This window comes from Arvicola amphibius, chromosome 1, assembly GCF_903992535.2.
Source record: "Arvicola amphibius chromosome 1, mArvAmp1.2, whole genome shotgun sequence".
NCBI lineage: Eukaryota > Metazoa > Chordata > Mammalia > Rodentia > Cricetidae > Arvicola > Arvicola amphibius.
This window is the reverse complement of record NC_052047.1, coordinates 152,675,299-152,692,312: the sequence shown is the minus strand read 5'-3', so window position 1 is coordinate 152,692,312 and position 17,014 is coordinate 152,675,299. Positions and strand designations below refer to the sequence as shown.

At 49.5% G+C, this 17,014-nt stretch overlaps 1 protein-coding gene across 2 annotated transcripts in view; it reads left to right on the top strand.

The window, feature by feature from the left end:
- The first annotated feature begins 548 nt into the window (after window positions 1-548).
- Window positions 549-17,014, top strand: part of Fads2 (fatty acid desaturase 2) — a 40,674-nt gene continuing 24,208 nt past the window's right edge. Inside the window, exons 1-4 of one of the 2 annotated variants that reach the window (XM_038330482.1) lie at window positions 549-1,015; window positions 10,604-10,714; window positions 13,779-13,976; window positions 14,081-14,182. In XM_038330482.1, the coding sequence (XP_038186410.1) occupies window positions 809-1,015; window positions 10,604-10,714; window positions 13,779-13,976; window positions 14,081-14,182 (618 nt within the window). In that variant the 5' untranslated portion in view covers window positions 549-808. Of the gene's footprint in view, window positions 1,016-6,620; window positions 6,753-10,603; window positions 10,715-13,778; window positions 13,977-14,080; window positions 14,183-17,014 lie in introns of those variants that run through there. The other variant, XM_038330491.1, reaches the window with a different exon arrangement.

Sequence of the window (17,014 nt, the reverse complement as noted above, 5' to 3'; positions counted from 1 at the left end):
AGAGGGACTTCACCTAACAGTCCAGCGGGAGGCCGTGCGCTGCTCTTCACAGCCGTTGTGCCTCCTTTGTGCTGGCATCAGGTGCAAATCTCCGGAGCGCGGGCTGTATGGGCCCGCGCTTTGAAGCTCGCAAAAGAAAAGCCCAGCCTCCGCCCCTGCTCGCCCTCCAAGCTCCACTGAGCTCTTTGCCGGCTTTCCCCACTCTAGCCCGCGAAGGGAGGAGGTCGGACACGTCGCCGGCCTCCCAGCAGGGCTTGCCTCCCTGCGGGCGGGCGCAAGGGAGGGGGGAGCCTGAGACCCGCGGCTCCAGCCCGCTGGCCTTCGAAAGATCCTCCTGGGCCAATGGCAGGCGGGGCGACGAGCCCTGATTGGTGCAGGCGCTCTGCTGATCACTGTGGAAACCCGGGTGGCGGGGAACTCTGGAGGATGCAGAGCCCGGGGCGCGGGGAGGGGTGCTTGAGGGCTGGGGGGTGGAGGAGGCGTCGAGGCCCTGAGTTTCCCGGGAGTTTTTACCAGAGGCAAAAGTCCACAACAGGCGGGCCGAGGGTGAGGCGGAGGAAGGGGACCGCTGGGGGGCACTGAGAAGCTAGGGATACTCCAGAGGGAAGGCAGGGATACTGGCTAGCCAGTGAAGGCAAGGAGGAGCGAAGGCGAGGGGAGGAGGCGGGTGGGAGGAGGAGTAGAAGACAAAAGCCGAAAGCGAGGAGGGCGCCGACTGCTCACTGTGGCCGGGAGAGGGGCGGTTGGCTCCGCAAGCCGCGGGCGCTCTGAGACCCAAGTGCACGGGGCATCAGGGCGGACAGTTAGCATGGGGAAGGGAGGTAACCAGGGTGAGGGGAGCACGGAGTGCAAGACTCCGATGCCCACCTTCCGCTGGGAGGAGATTCAGAAGCACAACCTGCGCACCGACCGGTGGCTCGTCATCGACCGCAAGGTCTACAATGTCTCCAAATGGTCCCAGCGGCACCCGGGGGGCCACAGAGTCATCGGACACTATTCAGGAGAAGATGCTACGGTAAGGGTATGGGGGTGCCAGCCACCCTTGTCCGCTGCAGGCCGGTGTCAGGAACCCGGAGTTCCTGGGCGCCAAACAGATCTCCAGTTGTGAATGGAACGCAGGACATCCAGGAGGGCAAGAAAGTGTACCTACTCACCTCGCGCCCGGACTAGTCCTTCTCTGGGCCAGCTGGGCATACTTGGGCCAAGCATTTGGACCCCGGCCTTAGCACCTCTGTGGAAGTCCCATCAGTGGCAAACTGTGCCCGGTGCATGTTCACAAGTGCATACCGCGCGCCAGTCCAGCCGGAGCCAGGGACTCTCCCAAGGGGGCGATCTGGCCTTCGTGCTTTGGCGCTCCCCATGTGGAAAATGGCCAGCCACCCTTGGGCGCCCAGAGAGGCGCCTGAGAGCGGGCAGCCATATGTGGGTCTGTCCTTCCAGACCAGGGGGGCGGAGAAGGAAAGCTGGTTCCCAGCCAGGACTCGCTCCTGCTTGGACTCCTGTCTGAGAAAGTCCACAATGGCTGCCCTACAGAGACTGCCTAGTAGCTCAGGTTCCCACGCTCCCGAGGATTATCCCGACTCACTCCAAGTGCCAGGCTTCTGGGAAACCGGGTGGGTAATTGATGGAAGACGAAAGGATTGGCTTTTGCAAAGTCCAAGTCCAGAGGATGTCTAGAAGGTGAATTTGGTAGCACCAAGACTGGCTTAGCAACAGGTCCATCTGCCTCTGGGGTTACTCTCGGACATTCAACTCAATAGTCCTCTGTTTTTAAATCCTGTCAGGATCACCCTTCCTTCTCGCACTCCTGGAGGTCGTTGGAATCTCAGGGGCCTCTCTGGAACCAAGACTGCCCTTTTTATGCACACCTAATGTGTAGCTCAGCAACTTCATAGAACCCCACCCCCAACTGTCAAGGATTGTGAGGTCGGGTGGGTAAGAGGACAAGCAAAGTCAAGGAGGAAGATGGGGCGTTTTTTGGCGGTGGTGGTGAGCTGAAGGCAGAGGAAAAGATCGAGGCCGAAGAGAACTTGGGAAAGATGAGTGGGAAGAGGTTAGAAGAGGGATAAACTCAGAACCCACATTCCACTGAAAGTCCAGGGTGCTGATCTGTTTGTGGGCTTTGGTTGTGCAAGTTTGTTAGTTTCAATTCGTACAACTTCTACCTCGTTTCTTCTCTTTGAGATCAGCTGAGGTAGCCATACTCTAAACAATCAATGGACTGGAGACTTTTTTCAACAGGATACAATCTTCAAGACTGAGGCTTGACTGGCCGTATTCACAGTACCTAAAACCTATTTCCCTTGATTGTGAACCCTGCTTAAGCATGGGGCTGGTGATGCTAATCACAGTTAGGGTGGGTGTAAGATTTTCACACTCCTCCAGTGTCCTAGCTTGGACCTTTCCACACCAAAGACCTTGGTTTCCCAGTGAGAAGATGGCCCAGCTCGTACGTAGGTGGAGGTCTTTTTACTGTTTTTGGTTTTTCGAGACAGGGTTTCTCAGCAGCTTTAGAGCCTGTCCTGGAGCTAGCTAGCTCTTGTAGACCAGGCTGGTCTTGAACTCACAGAGATCCGCCTGCCTCTGCCTCCCGAGTGCTGGGATTAAAGGCATGCGCCACCACCGCCCGGCCTTTTCCCTGTTTTGTGGTGCTAGTCTGTACATGACTCTGTAGGTGAATGTCAACGGCTCTTTACTTCCCAGGCTCTCCTCAAAACAAGTCCTAAAAAGTAAGTCGATGAATGTGATAGATTTGACCTGCTTATTCCATCTCATGAGATAAATAGGTTTTCTTGTGTGGAAGCTCAGTCGAACAACAGCCTTGAACTTTCTAGTTTACTGAAGAAATCAGACATATTTCATCCTTGTTTTGGAAGTTCTTAGTGTGTTTTCCCTGACCTGGTTTCTTCCGAATGTCTGTGCTCAGACCTAAGCCATCAGATACCCGAATGTCTTGCTGCTGTGTGGGAAAAGCCCGACTTGTAGTTCGCTGCCGACCTCACTGTTTTCTGTGTCATTTTCATTGATTGCGAGTCTGGTCTCTGGGATGTTAATCACCCCGTGATAGGAAAGGTGAGGTGGTACTCGGTGTAGGCTGCAGATACGGTCATGGGGCGTGCCCCATGCATAGTGTCATCAGGTGAAGATACCCCCGTCTTTATCTCCACTCCCACCCCGGTGGAGGAGGATGGACACAATGGGAAGCTAAGAGACAAGCAAAAGGAATGTGTCACCTAGAGACATGGAGAAGGAAACTGAGTAAATTGAAGCAAACTCATTTGATGCCACAGCATCAAGGCTTACTGTCTTCCTAAATAAGATTTTGGGGGGTACAAAACACACTCCCTGGAGACCGAGTTGGAGGAGAGCTAGGGAAGCAGTGGTGTTTTTGTGTTTTCTTTGGCATCCCCCAAGCCACCTTCTTCTTCTTTTTTTTTTTTTTTTTTTTTTTTCCTTTTTAAACTGTCTGAGACCAGGTTGGAAAAAGGCCTTGGGCAATGTGGAGATCTTCAAAGAGAACTTCAGGAGCAGGAATCCCTCTCCAGGCTGTTTTGCAAGTAGCTTTGCCTGTAGGGGCCTTGCCTTCTTTCTGAGACCTTGGGGGTGGGGAGGGGGGATGACAGGACACACTGAGGTTTGGCCCAGGTCCAAAGATATCTGTGATGTCTTGACCTGGGATGGAAGGGGAGTGAGTACAGAAATCAAGGAAGCCAGAATGAGTATAATCTAGGTGTCCAGTGGAAAATTGTCTGTTTCTGAGGAAACACCTCAGAAGTGCTCACTTCTTCCCTGGAAGGATGGAGCACTTGTCACTTGGTCCTTCTGTAGTCAGACCCTGGCCTCACTTGTTCTAGTAAAAGTCACTTAGTATGGGTCTGGAGAGATGGCTCAGTGGTTAAGAGTACTGACTGTTCTTCCATAGGTCCTGGGTTCAATTCCTAGCACCCACATGGCTGCTCACACCAGTCTGTAACCCTAGTTCCAGGGTGTCTAACACCCTCACACAGATATACATGCAGGCAAAACACCAACAAACATAAAACAGATAAATTTTTAAAAAGTCACTTAGTGGCTTGTGCCCAGAGCCCCAGCTATTCAGAAGGCTGAAGCAAGAGGATCACTTGAACCCAAAGTTTTGAGGCCAGCCTGGGTACCATAGTGAGATTCTGTGACTAAAAACAATGTAATTTTTGCGGTTCACAAACCCATTGGAATAGGAATATTATCTCATTTAATTCTCAGGTCAGCCTTGCCACTGGCCTGTGGTCAGTCCTGCTGCTGTCCTGAGGCTCAGAAACCCTGCTTAGGTGGTGGTCAGCCCTAGCCAGGATCTGCTGGCACCGAGCTCTCCAGCCTCACCTTCTGCTCTCTGTCCTTCCCTCTCCTCTTCTTTCTATGTCTTTGGTCATTTCCTGCTGGTCCCCCAGAGCTTCTTCTGTCTTAGATTTGCTGTAGGCACGAAGAGCTGTCTCCCATGCCCCATGCAAGTGTTTGCACTTTTCTTGGGAATCTGGTCAGTGCAAAATGAGCCCCACGTGTGCATTTTCAGCTTCGGCAAGAGCTCATCAAACATTCATTAAGCAGCGTCTCCATGGTTCCTAACTGGGCTCTGAGCAGGGCCTCAGCGCAAAGATGAATAATTCACAGACATGGCCTGCATCCACTGGATTTCTGTCTCTCTTTCTCTTTCTCAGGCTGGGCTTGAACCTAGGTCCTCCATGTCCAGACACTCACCTCTCCATCTATGCTTTTTGGCTCGTCTGCCTTGCTTACTTACCTTAGAGTCAAAGGAAGGCAAAGGGGGCCGGAGGTGGGTTCCGTCTTTCAGCCTTTTCTATCTATGTTCTTGTGAAAATGGAATTGTGCCTCTGTAGACAGGGCAGGAGCGCCAGGGTATGGAAAAGAGAACCTAAGTTGGGAGTTTCTAGGCCTGGAGGGCAGCTTTTCTCCTTAGCTGAGTAGGAGCCATGTGACTCCTGCCCACTGCAGTTTGGTGGAAGGAAGACCCCATATCAAGCCCCAGCATTCCCTTGTAGTGGTTCTAATAAAATACAAATTCAATTTGGGGAGATGGCTTAGTAGTTGAAATGCTTGCTGCCCAATAGTGAGAATGAAGCTTGGATCCCAGAACCCACATAAATACCAGGTGTGGGTGGCAGCTGATTTGTAACTCTAGCCACTGAATGCGGAAGGGATGGGATTCCCCAGAGCAAGCTGGCTGGCGAGACCAACCATGCCAATGTACTCTTGAGTTTGATTGTAAAGCCTTGCTTTGGTGAATAAAGTAGAAAAGCAATTGAGGATGATTCTCAACATTGACCTTGGGCCTCCACATGCATACACACATTTGTACATGCACACATGCAAAAACATACACACACATACATGAAAAGGGGGGAAATGGCATTATACCTCCATACCCACTCTGTCTCTGTGGGGACTTATTTCTTTTTAGCCAGGGAAGTCCACACATCCTGTGTTAGTAGATATTCTCTTACCAGGGGCTCATGGGCTCTGGTAATGCTGCCTACCTATTCATCCTCTTCTCCTTGGAGGGGACAAGACCAGTGGACTTTGTGCCCTGCCTGCACCTATGTGCTGCAGAAAGGAAGTCAGAAACCAACATCCCTGGTGTCTGCCATCTTTTAAAATCTCCGCCTGTGAATTCCAGGGTCCCTCCTGCCTTGCACAGTCGTCAAAGAACACTGCGTGCCTTACTTATTGAGCCTGTACTTCTCAAATCCTGGACTCAGTTCATGGATGTGGAAAGCTACCTTATTATAGCTGTCCTGTGCAGAAGAGCCTGGGCACAGTCAGAAACAGGCTTGGGGAGCTTGAGGTTGGTGTGAGGGGGCAGGGGCAGAGGCTGTGCCTAGAGAAGGCAGCTGGATGGCTGCGGAAGGAGGAAGAGCAGACGATCGGCAAGTGCAGTGCCTAAGGATCTGGGCCTCTGAGCCCACCAGGTGCCCATGCAGACCTCCTCTGCACCTGAGTGCCACTCATTTTCACCTTCCCAGAGTGTTAGCCCTGCTTCCTAGAAAGACTTGGCTTCTCTCCCTGTCAGAGAAAGAGAGCCCGCTTCTAACCCTGGTTCCAAACTCATCATTTGGGTTGGCCTGGTCTTGCCTTGCACTGTGGCCCACTCTGCAACTTGACGTTCCTCTAACCAGTCATCTGTTGGGAACCATTAGTGTTCAAGGCCCATCTACGGCCCTTTGAAGCAGAGATGTCTGAAGTGATCAGTTCCCAAAGAAGACTTTGTCCTAACAGTAGAAAGATCAACAGTAGGTCCTAGCCCAGGCTTTGCCCAGCCAACTCCTGAGTATGACCGTGGACAAGTGAGGTCACAAGCCTAGGCCTCGTCTCATCAATAAAGCAGGACCCGAAAGGCTAGGATGTCACTTGGTAATGTATTGCTCTTTTTGCCTGGGTTTCATTCCTAGTACCGCACAAACAAATGTCAACAAAAAGATCTACCTCTCAGAGCTGAGTAAACAGTGGCTGATGACGCCGGTCACTCCTGTGGCTCTGCTCCTAGCTTATGAAAGGACAACTAGCCCAGCCTGATGGTGTGCGTGCCTGAAAGGATGAAAAGCTCCCGTGTTTCAGAAGTATCTATTGGGTTGTATAAAAAAATGGCAGAGGACAGAGTCTTCCCTGGACTACAGGGTGGAAGCTCATCCTGGAATAGAGGGCTCACAGCCACTGGGCCCTGGGGTTCTTCAAGCCTTGTGAACTCTCTTGTGAAGCAGGTGTGTGGTGGCGGTCACAACAGGTTAGATGTGGCTCTTTCTTCTGTAGGTGGCAGGTGACAGGCTTTATGGTGAGCATGCCACACAATTTTGTGTGTTTGTTTTTTGAGGATTTCATGTACTTGAGGCTAACTTCAAACTCACCTTGTAACCGAAAGCAGCTTGAACTTCTGTTTCCACAGCTTAAACTTCTGTTTCCACCTCTACATCTGGTTTGTGCTGTCCTGGGGATTGAACCTAGGGCCTTTGCACACTAGGCAATCACTGTCCCAGCTGAGCCCTATCTGCAGTTCATATACGTATGTATGTGTATGTATATACATACATATATATAGGCATGCGAGGTGTGTGTGTGCTCGTGAAGGCCAGAGTTGATACCAGGTACCTTTCCACTATTATTGTCCACTTTATTTACTGAGGTAGCATGTTGCTATGGGAATCTCTTGTCTCTGTCTTCTCAGCACTGGTGTTGCAGAGTTTGCATTTAATGTGAGTGCTGGGGGTTCCTACGCCAGTCCTCATACTTGCGTGACAAGCACTTAATCCCCAGCCTCTCAGTTGGTGACGCTGACATGGGTATGAAGGAAAGGAAACAGAGAAGCCTGTTTTCTGATGTGTCACTGGGGAGCGTTTCGGACAGGTAACGCTGAAGCAGGTGCTCCAGCTCCAGCATGGGTGTGGGAAGGAACTTGATGTATTCAAAAGCCTGCTCTAGAGACTGCTGTGCTGGCCAGAACAGTGTGCTGGTCCCACGGAGCACTCATTTTCTGAGCTGGTAAGAGGTGTTCCTGGAGGCAGGTGGTCTAGACTGCAGTCTGGCTCCACTCCCCAGCATTCAGAACCTCACTGCCAGGAAGCTTTGAGGCGCTGAAGGCCCTGACTTCTTTCTTGGCATGTGGCTAATGTCCCTCACCTAATTTCAGGGGGCTGAGGTTGTCCCAGAGCCCTGTGCAAATAGCTAAGGAGGAACCAAGGTTGAGACAGGGTTGTCATTTGCTCCCATAGCTGGAGGCATCCTGGATGGAGGGGTGGCGTGTGGGGGCAGGAAGGGCTGAGGCACTTGCTAGCCACCCAACTTTACCTTTCAACCAGTGGAGAGGAATCTTATTGGGGACTTCTTGTCTATTGTGAGGGGACCCAGTCCCAAGCCTTGACTTTGACAACTCTTGCTGGTCTTTAAGAGTCTGGCTAGTTTTGTTTTTGTTTATTTTAATTTTTTTTTTGCTTTTATTTCTTTTCTTTTCTTTTCTTTTTTTTTTTTTTTTTTGAGATAGGGTTTCTCTGTAGCTTTGGAGCCTGTCTTGGAACTAGCTCTTGTAGACCAGGCTGGCCTCGAACTCACAAAGATCCACCTGCCTCTGCCTCCCGAGTGCTGGATTAAAGGCGTGTGCCACCACCGCCTGGCCTGCTTTTATTTCTTGTAGAAAAGCCTGAGGCTAGCAGAACTGGTCCACCCTCTTCACTGCCTGCCTGAGGCTCCTGAGAGCAGGCTTCTCTCTCTGAAAGAGCCTTGGTTTTGAACTGGTCCCTTGATTTAATCTTGCCCTTTCCCTTCAGCTAGGAGTTTGTTTGTTTGTTTGTTTGTTGTTTGTTTTTAAACGCTCCTCTTTTGTTCTCTGGAACCAAATCTTACTTTGTGGTTCACGTGATGGCCTTGATGGGATTACTGATATGGCCCTCTTTCTAAAGGCAGAGGCCGAAAGCTAAAGAAAACTGCCTCCTCTAAACCGAGAGTCACCAGTAGTCATGTTTGACTCCATTGCTTTCTCCTTATGTGTAGACAAGTTAAGTTGTATCAAAGCCAGGTATGGTGGTGCATGCCTTTAATCCCAGTGCTCAGAAGGTAGGGGCAAGAGGATAAGGAGTCCAGGCCAACCTTGGCTACTCAAGTTTGAGGCCAGTTTGTGCCACATGATACACTGTCTCAAAAGAGTGAATCAGGGTGGGCAAGACGAATCATCAGTTAGTGCACTTGCTTCCAACCCTGGTGACCTGAGTTCAGTCCCTGGGACCCATATGGTGGAAGGAGAAAATGGACAATCCAAACATTGTCCTCGACTTCCACATCTGCTGGGTATGCCACAAATAAACACATGTGTAAAAAAAAATGAAGTAAAACAGGCTGGAGAGATGGCTGAGTGGTTAGGAACAGTGCTGTTCCAGAGGACTGGGTTCATTTTCCAGCATCCACATTGTAGCTAACAACCATCTGTAACTCCAGTTTCAAGGGATCCAGTGCTCTCTTCTGACTGTCTTGGGTTCCAGGAACACATAGAATATACATTCCTATATGCAGGCAAAATACTCATTCACATAAAATAAATAAATCTAAAGAAGTCTTAGAAGTAAAACAGCAAAAATGTTGCAGAATCATATTACGTGCCCCCGAGTTCTTCAGCGTCTTCTCCCAAGCCTAAGGATGTTATCTGATAATCATAATCCTGCTGTCACATTCACAAAAATAATTAGAGGCCGGAGCTGTGGTTCATCTTTGTTTGCCTAGCATGCTGCTGGATTCAGTCCCAAGCATTGCATAAACCAGGCACGGTGGCACATGCCTGTGTCCCAACACTTGGGAGATTAAAGCAGGAAGATAAAGGTTATCTTTAGCTACATATGAGCTTAAAGGCCAACCTGGATGATGGCACGAAACCCTGCCTTGAAAAGTTAATAATCCCCACTGGATCAAAAACTCAATGCCCATTTTTGTTTTCACATCTGCCTCCTAAAAGTCTTGTGTAACATCTGTTTTCCCTCCAAACAGGAGCCTTTCTAGTGAAAGCCTGTGGTTCATATGTCTCCATTTAGACCATTGCCCCACGCTTACATCTCCCTGCCTCACTATGTTGGTTTTTTGGTTGCTTTTTCTGGTACCATATGTTCAACTCAATCCTGCAGTGCCTCAATTTGAATGCGTGGTGGAAGGCAGGGTAAACGTGAAACTGGAGCATCCAGTTACACACCCTGGAGCATCTGGTGCAGACTCACCTCCAGGAGAGATGCTTGATTTTGTGGAGATAATCTTTGTCATTTATGGTCTATGGAAAAGAAGCATGTAGAAACACTTCCCACATGGTGATGAGTTGTCTCCTTCATTCTTCTGCGCATTTTCTAATGTTGCCAGAATTAATCATATTTTTACTTCATCTTCGGAACAAGAAAGATTAAAATGCAGAACATAATAGTAACGTTAGAGGAATTTGCAAGCTAATGAAAATAAAACAAGGCATAACCTATGCCTTTAGCAATAGTTTAGATCTTGAACCCTGTGACAAGGTTTTCAGGAATTATTTTACATGGTTTCATGTTATCTTTCTTCCTGTTACTGTTGAATATCATCTAAGTACATTTTCCATGCTGTACTCATTTTCAGAATGTTAGGGATCCAGCTGAGGTCCTCACCCATGTTGGGCAAGCGCTTTTTTCACTGAGTTAACCCCCCCCCCACCCCCCGCTTTGGGTCTTCTTCCTTCACTGGTAATTGTGACCACGTGGATAAGATCTCCGGAGTGGTGGCTGGTGTACTTTGTGGAAGACACTCAGCTCAGGAGCAGGCCAGGACTGTCTTCTCTGAGTCCGGTGCCTACCTGACTACATCTCCCTGGAGTCTTGTCTGTCCATAGACCCTTGGACAGCTCAGCAGGCCTGGTACCAGTGCAGAAGCTCAGGATGGCTCCTGTTTGCTGCTGGAGACCTGCAATGGGAATGCATCCGGGGGCTGAGTCTGGGGTGAGCCCTTACCACCGGGTGGTGGGAAGCCATGTGCTGTCTGGGCGGAGATGCTGCTCAGCACCATCCCTTCCTGCAGAGGATTGGGGCTCAGCTTTACTGGCTGCTTTTCTGCTTTCCAGGATGCCTTTCGTGCCTTCCACCTGGACCTCGACTTCGTGGGCAAGTTCTTGAAGCCCTTGCTGATTGGTGAGCTGGCCCCAGAGGAGCCCAGCCTGGACCGTGGCAAGAGCGTAAGTGGGACTTGGTGGGAGTGGGACGAGGCTGGATGAACTGCAGGGGTGAGAGTACTTTCTCCCCAGGATCCCACTGTCAGGGCTGCGACAGGAGTCTTCCAGCCCGTCCAGGAGACCCTGAGCACTGTAGGTCAGGGAGGACCTCAGAGCATCCCCTGAAGTCTCCGGTTGGGTGACAGTTAATGGCATCCCCTCTCTCCCAGCTGGTCTCTTTGCCCCCTGTTTCAACGAAGCTGCCAGGTGTTGGTCTGGTACACGACTATGTAAGAAAGGGCAGAATGGTGAGACAGTATCAGCTAATGAAGGGTGGTTGTTTGGAACGAGTCACTTTGAGAAAGACCATCATTTACTCCTTTGTCATTGAGTCTGATGCCCCACTGCGTGCTGGGCTTCAGTCACTGAGTCCGGTGCCCTACTGAGTGCCGGACTTCAAATGGCAGTATATAAAAAGAACACCCCAGGCCTCACCAACTGAGTGTTGGGTGGTGAAGCAGCTTATAGACCAGACCTGGCACGCGTGCGTGATGGAACTGTGTAGAGCAGCATGTTTCAGAGTTTCCCCAACGCTTGAGGGTTCCTCATTCTCCCCTCAATCCTCACCTTTCCCTACTAGAGTCCCCCTTCTTATGGAGCCTAGGCTTCTCCTAGCCCTAAGAGGGGCTGAGGGGACCCATCCCTGTGTCCTGAGCCTGTTGGCCTGGCATCTTGTAGAGTCAGCTGGTTCAGGTCCTCTGAGGCACACCGTGATCTCAGAGTATCCCTTCAACAGGCATACTACGTGTGGCCTTGGTGCCAGTAGGAGAGGGCTGGCCACTAACAGCTGTGCCTGTCCAAGGGAGATGGCATCTCCAACTGCCATCCAGGGCAGAGAAGTTTCTTGAGGGAAACCAGACCAGGCTGGCCCCCTCTGTTCCCTTCCAGGGCTGGAGTAATTCTTTCCTAGCCTCTACCTCAGGGCCCCAGCAAAGCCTGGCAGGACATAGGCTCGTTCCTGGCCTGGATTCTTGGTTGGTCCTCCATAGAGGACTATCTGCCTTCCTGGCCCCTGTGCTCAACACTCACTGTGGCTTCTCTGGCACCCTCAGTGGTCATGAGCAGGAGCCATCCTGTACCTGCACAGAGTCAGGTAGTGAAAGATGCAAGTGCTCTCTTCTGAGGCGTAGTGTTCAGTGGCGTGTAGAACAATTGCACTGTTGTAAAGCTACCTTCGCCATCCATTCTAGAACATTCACATCATCTCCAGCTGGCAATCTATGACCTTCACAATAGCTCCTCACTCCCTGCAGTCCCTGCCAAACACCATTCCACTGTCTCTAAAGCATTTGACCCCTCCAGGCACCTCATAAGTGGAATCATACTGTATTTGTCCTTTACAAAATTGGATTGGTGTAAGCTGAGTGGCGGTGGCACACGCCTTTAATCCCAGCATTTGGGAGGCAGAGGCAGGTGGATCTCTGTGAGTTCAAGGCCAGCCTGGTCTACAGAGTGAGTTCCAGGACAGGCTCCAAAGCCACACAGAAACCCTGTCAACAACAAAACAGAGTTGTATTAGTATATATTTTCATTGATTTTGTTTTCTTTATTGTTTTGACATAGGGTCTGATGCAGCCCGGACTAGCCTTGAACTCCTGATCCTCCTGCTTTGCCCCCTCTCAAGTGCTGGGATTATAGGTGTGAGCTGTTATATCTGGCAACTAGTATATATTGACTGTACAGAATAATAGGTTTCATTATAACATTTTAATGCAAACATTTGTCCTTTTATAACTGGCCTGTTTCATTTGGCATAAACTTCATTTGTTATAGTACACATTGTAGGAATGTGCCAAATTTTCTTTTGTTTTTAAGGCTGAACAGTCTATGTACAAAACATAATCATGTATACTCAACCTGCAGGCTAACACAAAATTATAAACTTAAAGCATTACTGTGTGTGTGTGTGTGTGTGTGTGTGTGTGTTGTAACTTGAATAGGAAAAGTTCTCAAGTATGGACTTTGTATACGACAATGTTGTGTTGCAATGTCAGAAGGATAGCCATACCTGGAACTTAGCTCCTTGTCCATCACTGGATATTTGGATTGTTTCTACTTTTAAAAAAAGTGTGTGTGTGTGTGTGTGTGTGTGTATGTGTACACATGTACATGTGAATGCTTATAGAGGCCCAAAGAGGGCATCAGATCCCCTGGAGCTGTAAGAACAGGCACTGTGAGGGGCCCGACGTGGATGCTGGAAACAACTCCAGTCATCTGTGAGAGCTACACTCTTAACCACCGAGCCATTTCTCCAGCTCCTGTTTCTGGTTTTTGCCTGTAGTGAATAACACTTCTGAGAACATTGGTTTAGAGATACAAGCTGCTTATTATCGATTATTGTTGTTGTTATTATTGCATGGGGTTATAGGAGGCCATTTTTACCCACATATACAGTGTCCTTGGAGCATTTTGCCCCATATCCTCCCACTCCCTTCCCAAACCCCTCCTTCTACCTCCTTTAGTCCCTTAATTTTTTAAGAACTTTGTTTTGACTTTATGAGTTTGAACGCTCTGCCTGCATTTATGTCATCATGTGCATGCAGTACCCTTGGAGGCCAGAAGAGGCTGTCGGAAGTCCCTAGGACTGGAGTTACAGACAGTTGAGAGCCACCAATTGGATGCCGGGAATCGAACCCAGGTCCTGTGGAAGAGCAGCCAGTGCTCTTAACTGCTGAGCCATCGTTCCAGCCCTATTAGTCCCTCTTGTTCCCGTAAAGCTTTATTTCTAGTTCAGTGTCATTTGTACATATAAGATGTTATCTACTTATAAAATCTACAATCCACGAGAGAACTGAGCGAGCATAAAATATTTGTCTTTCTGAGACTGGCTTAATTCACTTAGTATGATTAAAAGCACAAGCTTTGGAGTCCAACTTTTTCTTCTGCCTCTTATCCAGCTGTGATATCTTTAGTAAGTGATCACACAAGGTTCAAGGTGCTTGCCACAACTCTGGTGTGTCCTGTGCTTGAATGCCTGATTTCCTGGAGGGTCTAGTGGCTAACTCCTTTCTGTGTCCATGCTTAACAGTCCCAGATCACCGAGGACTTCCGGGCCCTGAAGAAGATTGCCGAGGACATGAACCTGTTCAAAACCAACCATCTGTTCTTCTTTCTCCTCTTGTCCCACATCATCGTCATGGAAAGCATCGCCTGGTTCACCCTCTCATACTTTGGCAACGGCTGGATTCCTACCCTTATCACTTCCTTTATCCTCACTACCTCTCAGGTGAGGCCTGACACCCTTGACCACGTTCTGAACATCCCCACCCCTCAGATCCCTCGTGACTGCTTGCTGATGCTGCAATGACATTCACAACCCTCTTTCCCCAGGCCCAAGCTGGATGGCTGCAACACGATTATGGCCATCTTTCTGTCTATAAGAAATCCATATGGAACCACATTGTCCACAAGTTCGTCATCGGTCACTTAAAGGTAAGTAAAGGTGATGACTCAGTAAGGAAGACCCGAGTCTGATACCCAGAACACATGTAAAAAGGCCGTCACGTTCTTGTAATCCCAGCACTAGGGAGGCAGAGACAGGAGGGATCCTAGGACTCTCTGGCCAGGCAGTGTGATCTACTTGCTGAGCTCCAAGCCGGTGCAAGACTGTGTCTCAGAGAAGGTGGACAGTGTTTCTGAGGATGCCACCTAAAACTGCCCGGCCTCCACGTGCGTGGAGCCTCCCCTCAAACATGTAGCTTCACGTGCACACACATTGAAAATGGGAAGACTGGAGAGTAGAGGGGACTATCATCAGCAGCCTGGTGATCACCCTATGAGATCAATTCTTTGTAAATGGAAAATATCCCAAGTTAGAAACATAGGTAATTCCCTTCATCCACCAAACCTCACTGCTTAGCCCTGGAAGGCCATGCAGGGTGTTGGTTGTTTAATGATCTGTGGCTGTCTGCCACACAATCAAAAGCCGTTGTAAGTCAGGAATTGCAAATCACCTCTACTGTCATTTTTTAGGTAAGTCCTCAGCGAGTGATATCAGACTGTTTAATACTTAACCAACCCAAAGGACTGAAGTTCTTTAAAAATGGAGACAGTAAGTTGGTTCTGCTCCATGAGGCCTTGCCCCACGGGAGAGGAGTTGAGTCTACAAAGCTAAGCTTGCCAATGACCTTGAGCTAATCTGATAGGTGCTGCCCGTTTGGGAAATCATTTCTTTCCAACTGTGCTCATGGCTGTAACAAGACGCAAACTGTAGGAGAGGGAGGACTTTTTTCAGTGTTTGTGGTTTCAGAAGTGTCACCCCACAGCCCTCGGCTCTGTCAGTTCTGGGCCCATGGTGAGGCAGAAACTGCTGGTAGAAGCTACTTAACTCAAGTCGAGCAGGAAGAAGACTGTGAGGAAGAAAGGCAGCAGAAAAGCCTTCAAAGTTATGTCTCCTTCCATTGATCTACTTCTTCCATCTCCTCAAGTTCCTCCTGACTACTAAAAGAGCTCCATTGGCATGGGACTGAAGGTTCAGCCTGCAAGTTCATGGAGCTGTGCCAGGCTCAAACCATAACATACTCTCTCAAACAAACCCCACTGCCTCCCGTAGTCGGTCCATCCCAATAGCATCTAGTTGCTTCCTCAGAAAAACTAGGTCCCCAATACTTCTGCTCTCCTGTCTTCAGCTGGGGAGGAGCCCTGTGCCCAGGTTAAGTATCTCTGCTCTCTGGCCATGACCCCACTACACTCTTGATTTGCTATTGGACTGGATTGTGAGTGAGCCAGCAATGATCTGCTCAGCAGTTCCCCAGCTAGCAGTTTGCCTGGCCCTGAGCCTCGAAGGGCTGGGAACCGGACTCTTCCCAGAACCTCAGGAGGGTGTCCACACAAGGCCTTTGTTTTATTTTGCACTGTCCACTGTGTCCTAAAATCCTCCTCTGTGTAGAAAAGAAACATTTTACACACTGCTCCTGTTCTCCCCATACCACCAACAAAGATGGACTGTGTCTTCTTTCCAGGTTCTGGTCCTGAGGGCCTTTCCTGCCTCAAGGCCTTGGAGTCCTTGAAGGACAGCTTGAAACACAGCTCTTGCATCAGACAAAGGCAGGGCGGAGGGCTGGCTTCTCTATAGAGCATTTGCTTGTAAAATTGGAACTCTGGGGGCTGGGAATATAACTCAGTTGGTAGAATGCTTTCTGAGTATCTTGAAGCAATGGCTTCATCCCCAGGACCATATAAACTGGGTGTGGTGGTTCATTCTCTCTCTCTCTCTCTCTCTCTCTCTCTCTCTCTCTCTCTCTCTCTCTCTCTCTCTCTCTCTCTCTCTCTCTCTCTCTCTCTCCCCTTTATTTTAGACATGGTCTCACTATGTAGCCCCGATTGGCCTTCTATTCCCCATATAGATCAGACTGGCCTCAAATTCATAGAAGTGTACCTGCCTCTCTCCTGAGTTCTGGGATTAAAGGCACATGCTACCAAGCCTGGCTAATATATTCTTTTTTAAATGATTACGCCTTTAACTCCAGAACGCCAAAACATAAAATAGTCTGTAAAAATTATTTTAAATAGAAGTATTTTATTTTTATCAAAACAAAATCAGTATGCCTTTCCTTTATTAAGAACTTTGTGGTGCTGGGGATTGAACCCAGGGCCTTGCACATGCTAGGTAGGCACCTGTTCTGCCACCAACCTACAACTATTTAAGTGTCTCAAGCTCAGAATTTCTCACTTGAAAACAAGATGAGCACCAAAGAAGATTTTGAACGTATTATAGATGCAGTTGCTAGAGTGCATACTGGCAAAAGAAAAACTTTTGCCCCAGGCTGTGATCCGATGACCCAGCCCCGCTGGCTGGTACTTGTGCCGAGGTGTGGTGTGCATCCGATGACCTAGTCCTAGTATTCGGGAGGCCAAGGAGGTCTGAGGACAGCCTGGCCTCAGATAAGCATGTTGCCTCTTGGCTCACCACTGCCTCCGACTGCGGCTCCCCCCCCCCCCCCCCCCCCCCCCCCCGGGCCCAGCCCAGCAGCTGCCTTGGAGCAGACACCAATCGCCCCTTATTCTGAGAACATGGAGTCCTCAGACAGATGCTGCTTCTCTGTCCCCCTAGAAGAGGAATTGCTGAAGGATAACTAGAACTTTGGCTGGTGAAGAATGGGAGAGACCCAAAGCAGGACTGCTAGCATGAACAGTAGAAATGTGGTGCCTGGTCCCAAGTCCAGGGAGGGAGTGTGCGCAGCCTCGGTGACTCTCACTCCTCACTCCACAGATATCTCTAGGTCGGTGCACTGTCGGCTGAAGCCAGCTTGTTACAGTCCTTGC